Source organism: Equus asinus, chromosome 15, assembly GCF_041296235.1.
Source record: "Equus asinus isolate D_3611 breed Donkey chromosome 15, EquAss-T2T_v2, whole genome shotgun sequence".
Taxonomy (NCBI): domain Eukaryota; kingdom Metazoa; phylum Chordata; class Mammalia; order Perissodactyla; family Equidae; genus Equus; species Equus asinus.
The window spans coordinates 39,084,957-39,090,956 of record NC_091804.1 but is presented as its reverse complement, the minus strand read 5'-3'; the positions used below and the strand labels follow the sequence as shown (position 1 = coordinate 39,090,956).

The window sequence follows — 6,000 nt, the reverse complement described above, 5'->3', positions numbered from 1 at the left end:
CAGCCCCTATATCTCAGAGGCTTAAAGCAAAGTTTTGTTTCTTGCTCACGTGACATGTTCATCAGATGATGGCCAGATGGGGTTGGGGAAACTTCCACCAGCGAGTGGGGCAGCTGCTCTGGGGAACACCGATGACTGCTGTGGCAGAGAGAAAAGAGTGGTGTAAGGATGCAGTGGGTCTTAAAGCTGCTGGCAGGAAGTGATGCCTGTCGCTTCTGCTCTGAGTCTCAGTTTCCTGGCTGGAGGTTACCAGGGTCAACGCTCAGTCAACAGGCGTGCCTGGCACTGGAGGCACTGGATGCCAAGGCTCCTGGGACCTGGAGAGCGTTCCGCGCATGTCAGCGATCTTTATCTGTTCACTGCCTCTGGGAGTTTGAACTGAGATAGTCATTGCTCTGTGATGTTATCACACTACCCGTGATTAGTGTTTATGGATTGTGCAACGGCGAGTGCCTGGAAACTTCTCTAGAAGAGTCTGAAGGGGTGGGCAGGGCATGGGGTTACTTTTGACTTACTTTAGGCTGTGGATCCTTTTCTTTCTGTGTTTGATTTGGGCAAGCATGTAACTGGGTGTTGACATGCACATGAGGCCCAACTTGTGCTCTCCTGGAATTTCTCCAGGGACCTCCCTTTCTTTTGGCCACTCCCCTCCTCTAAAACTTTCAAGGGCTCCCTATGGCTCATAGGAAAAAGCAGAGAATAGCAACAGATCCCACTGACTGAGCACCTGCTACATGCCAGACACTTTACAGTCGCTATCTCAAATCCCCACAGTGACTCTGGGAAGGAGGAACTGTACTATCCCCATTTTGCAGACGTGGAAACAGAAGCTCAGACAGGGGAAATGACTTGCTGAGATCACAGAGTGAGGGCGAGGAAGAGGCAGATCTTTCTGACTCAGGGGCTCCTGCTGAGCTACAGGGGCAGCCCCTCTGGCCTCACCCCTCCCCTTTTCTTTTCCCCTGGAGGGACCAGATGCTCCAGCCAGGCAGCCCTCCTCTCACAGCACACCTCGAGCAAGCCTGTCTCAACTCCCCTTCAAAGGTCATCAGAATCTCGCAGGACGCCTCCCCTGACTGCCGGCCACATGAGTCCCGCCCTGACAGCATCGTACATAGCTTTTCACTTTCCCGTCGGTCCTGCCCCTGGCCTGCGAGAGCCTCTGTTACGGGCAGAGGCACCTCTCCCCTCGGCTCCCAGAGCACCCGGACTCCTGGCTTCGCCACCTACTTCTCCGTCTCCTTGGCAGACTCATGCTCTTCTCCTCGGCCGTTCAAAGTCGGGCTTGGCACCACGCGCTCCTTCTCGTCCTCAGATCCAGCGCCCCACAGTCTGTCTTTTCAGAAGACAAACACAAGCACTTTTCATATACTTATTGGCCATTTGGATATCTTCTTTTATGAATGCCTCTTCAAGTCTTTTGCTTGTTTTTTTTTTCCTTATTGGGTTGTTGGCTGGATTTGAGTTATCAGCCATATATTTCTATTTCTTCTCCTACCGTGCAGCCTATTCTTTCCCTTAATGGTCTCTTTCGATGAAGAGAAATTCTTATTTTAACATAGCCCAATTTATCAGATTTTTCCCTTTGGGTTGGTATTTGTGTCCTCTTTGAGAGATCTTTGCCAACTCCAAGGCCATAAAAGTATTCTTCTATGTTTTTGCCTAAAAGCTGTTTTATTGTTCCCATTCTGATTTACAATCCATCTTGAGTTGATTTTGTGGCCAGTGCGAGGCAGGCAGAAGCTTCTTTTTCCCACGTGGAAATCCCATTGACCTGGCACTAGTTCAATTAAACAAAACCTTGCATGGTGGGTGTTCATTGTACAATTCTTTCCACTCCCCTACAGGTTTAAACATGTTTTAAATAAAATGTTGGAGGGAAATGATGGAAAAAAAAGGTAGAAGGACTGTTGTAGATAAACAAATACTATGGAAATAATTCCAAATGCAATGTGTAAGCCTTGATTTGATAATGTTAGAGGAAAAAAAAACAGCTTTAAAAGACATTCTTTAAAGAAATGGGGAAATTTGGGAATGGATTGGATATCCCAGGATATTATGGTATGGGTGTTCATTTTTCCAGGTATCACAATATTATTGTGGTTATGTAGGAGAATGTCAGTTTTCTTAGGACTTCTGCGGAAGTATTGAGGTACGAAGGACCAGTAAGACAGCACCCTACTTTTAAATAATGCAGAAAAAAAACTGTACATATGAATATAGATAAATCTGGAAAAATTACAATTGTTGCATGCAGGTGGAGAATGGACAGGTGTTCCTGTACTATTCTTTCAACTTTTCTGTATGTTTGAAAAGGTTTATTAAACATTAAACAATAAAGGTTTATTAAAACATGGTGGGCCAAATAAAAGAAGTTGCAGGTCAGATTATTCCAGCTGGTTTGGGATTTCTGGTCCAGGGCCTCCCCTCTGCCATCCTACTTCTTCCACATCACATCCCTGTGGGTGGGCAGACTGGGCCCATCTCACAGGTAACAAATAGGAGCTCAGAGGAGTAAGCGATTTGCCCAACGTCACACAGCCAGTTGAGGCCAAGCCAAGATTTGAACCTCATCTGTCTGAGCCAAAATTCTCTGCTTTTTTGTTCCTTCTTTAAGCCTCTTCTCTCCCATCCCATCTCCCCGGGCTGCAGGAACTGGTGAGAGTTGCATGCACTCACTACGTGCCAGCCTTTGGATGTATGACTCAACTCCTCACAACAACCTGATGTGGTTGTTACTAAAAACGTCCCCCATTTTACTGAGAGGCACAGAGAGGTTAAGCAACCTGCCTAAGGTCACTCAGGTATGAGTGGATGAGTTGGGAGTCAAGAACCCTGGGCAGCCTAGCTATACTACCCTCACTTAAAGGATCAAGGAAACCCATAAAAAGTATAAATCACTTTAGGAGTATAAAGCAGGATTATTGTTGGTTCTCACAGAATCCCTGCAAAGTCCTCTCTCCTCCGGACTGCTTCTGGCCTTCCAAGACAGTGCCCCAGGTTCAGACGTGTCTACACAGGGAACATCTGCCGCCTCACTGCTGCTGGCAGCTTCTTGAAGTTGGGGCTGGTTCTCCGGGCCCTCACCATGAGTCTCCAGGGACTGCTCAGTGCCTTTGGAGGGCTTCTGGGCGGGGCCAATCTTAAGGCAACATTTTGGATATGGTCTCACACCATCCTGTGGGGTAGGATACCAGTTTGCCTGAAAGATGCGAATAGGAGCCGGCTGGAATGCTGAAGAAGTTGTAACCTAGCGGCCAAGGAGCTGTCTTGGGAGACAGGTCAATCTTGATTTAGCCCTTGCTGCAAGGCTTGGGTGAATTGCTTCTCCCTTTAGGAGCCTGGGTTTCCTCATTTTTACAACAGTAATAACAAGAGCACGGGTCTCAGGGCCTTTGTGGGGATTTAATGAGCTAAGTAAAGCCACATTGCTAACTATTATCAATTACATCACTGTTATCATTGCACTCCTTATGATTCTGCCTAGAGCTCCCGCCTGCTGCCTGCAGCTCTCCCTGCCTCACTGGATTTTATCCATGCTGGCCTGGGAGTCTACCCGCGTGCAGATCAGGCTTTTTTACCTCTGGGCCTTTGCACCTGCTGTTCACCCTTTTATGTCTCAGCTCACGTGAGCTGCTCAGTCAGGCCTTCCTTGACCACAGGAGCCCGCCTCCAACACACTCTTTTGTTTTATTGTGTTCATATCACTTATCAGTATCTGATATTATGAACCGATATGTTTCTTTCTCTCCTCCCATCTGAACGCAAGTTGCAAGAAACCGGAGATTTTGGCCGTTTTGTTCTCTGCAGCATCCGCAGCACCAAGAACAGTGTCTGGCGTACGTCCGGCGTTCCACACGCGGTAAACCAGTAAACGAAGGAAGGAAAGAAGGAATGAATAAAGGTGACCACGGAGCCCTCGTGCCTATGATCCCAGCTCTCCCGCCGCAGCTGGGGGCCGCAGTCGGCTGCCGGGCTCCGGGACCCGGGCGCCCACGCCTGCGCTCGAGCGAGGCCCTCGGAGCCGGGCGAGGGGCGATCGCCACGCGGCCGCGTTCCCCGCGGGGCCGGGCGGGGGTCGGCGGGCGGGGGCAACGGCGTCCGGCGCTGGCCCCGCCCCCGGCCCGGCCCCGCCCGCCGCCCGCCGCCCGCCCCGCCCTCCGCCCCGCCGCGCCGCCGCGCTCGCTCGGGCCGCGCCGGCCCCCGCCCGCTTCATGTGGCCCGGCCCGCGGCGGCGGGCGGCTGGCAGCGACGCGGCGGCGGCGAGCGGCGGCCAGCGAGGCCCGCGCGCGGGTGGCCGAGGCCCAGGCGGCGGCGCGCGGGGAGCGGCGGGAGCAGGCCCGGCCCGGCCCAGGCGCGGCGGCCCGGCTGCAGCATGCGCGTCCGCCGGGGGCTGCTGCGGCTGCCGCGCCGCTCGCTGCTCGCCGCGCTCTTCTTCTTCTCGCTCTCGTCCTCGCTGCTCTACTTCGTCTATGTGGCGCCCGGCATAGGTAGGAGGGGGCCTGGGGCCGGGGGGAGGCCGCTCCGGGAGGCCGGGCTCCGCCTGGCCTCGGAGGACCCCCGGGACGACGGCGGGGACCCGGCCGCCCCGCGGGAGACCCCACGCCTGGCCCTCGGGGGGACGCCAGGACGTTCCCGCCCCCTGCGTCCCGCCGGGCTCCGGAACCGCCTCCGCCCGCCGGCCTCCCGCCCACCCTCCTCTCCCCACCCCATCCCCGGGGGACCCCGGCCGTGCCTCCGCTTCGCGCGGGGACGCCCCCTCCGCCGCCCTGTCTCCCTGGACCAGCTTCTCGCTCCTCGATCCCCGCCCGGGGCTCGCCAGCCCCCTCCCGGCGTTCCGCGCACCCCGGCCGCGCCGCCCCCCGCCCACCCGCCTCGCCGAGCCGGTGCCCGGTCTCCAGGCGCCCCACCTTCCCGGTTCCCATCCATCCTTCCCCTCCTTCCTCCCGGTGACTCCGCCGTTTCATGCCCCCCCCCCCCCCCCGCCCTTTCTTCCCTCCACTTTCCCCGGTTACCTCCACCGCCAGGTCATCCTCCCCAGCACACACGTTCTCCTCTTCCGAGTGGCCGGATCCCTTTCCTCGCCGGGTGGCACCCTCCCCCCTTGTGGAGGTACACCCCCATCCCATCTCCTAACCCCTGAGGTCCCACCCCTCCTCCCCACCTCCGACCCCCCCTGCCCTGCCTACCCCCGAGGGCACACCCTTGTCGTCTCCGCCCCCTTCCCCCCCTCTCCCTCCTCAAATCCCACCTCCCCTTCCATCCATCCTCTGCCTCAGTTTCCTCCTGCCTGAGGCTCGGGGAAGGGGTGCTCTGGGCTCTTCCTTTCTTGCACTTCTGCCCTCTCCTAGCCTTGAGGGTAGAAGGTGGCTCTTCAGTATCCCATGGTGTCTGCTGTGGGGACAGAGGGGAAATTTACATGGGCCCTAGAGGAGGAGATAATGATTAAGGGCCTTGGGGAAGTGGTGCCAGGTGGGAAGGAGGAGCGTGGAGAAAAGATGCAATGGGTACTCATTCTTCTGAAAGGCATGTCCTTTAAAGGAAAGGGCCTCCAGAGAAACTGAGCTCTGCCCAGCCATAGGCTTTGTAAGACCAGAGAGCAGACACTTAGGACATAAAGAAAGAGATTGCTAGCAGGAAATACAGCATGATGGTTAAGGTCAGAGGACATTGAGGTCAGACTTGGATTCCAATCCCTGCCCTGTATGACCTTGGGCAAGTTATTAAGCCTCACCTTTTCTCTTCTGTAAAATGGGGGTACGATTCTTAACCTCATAGGGTTTTAAGGGCCGAAGTAGATAAATTCCCTTTTAAAGCCCTTATCACTATACCCGGTGCATAGCGAGTTTTCAAAAAAAAAGGTTATTATAGGTAACTTTAGAGAAAGAAGGGAGTAGATGGAAGGGTTCAGGAATATATTTGCCTGACTAGGCATCAGCACAGGGCTCGGGAGAGAACCTCAGTTTAGGGTGAGAAATGATCAGAAGATGCTGTTGGGGG

The 6,000-nt window shown here is 54.8% G+C and overlaps 1 protein-coding gene across 2 annotated transcripts in view; it reads left to right on the top strand.

Annotated features, from left to right (window-relative positions):
• Positions 1–3,830: 3,830 nt before the first annotated feature.
• Positions 3,831–6,000, top strand: part of B4GALT5 (beta-1,4-galactosyltransferase 5) — a 69,817-nt gene continuing 67,647 nt past the window's right edge. The window contains exon 1 of one of the 2 annotated variants that reach the window (XM_070486110.1): positions 3,831–3,904. In XM_070486110.1, coding sequence (XP_070342211.1) covers positions 3,895–3,904 — 10 coding nt within the window. In that variant the 5' untranslated portion in view covers positions 3,831–3,894. Of the gene's footprint in view, positions 3,905–4,250; positions 4,491–6,000 lie in introns of those variants that run through there. The other variant, XM_044748091.2, reaches the window with a different exon arrangement.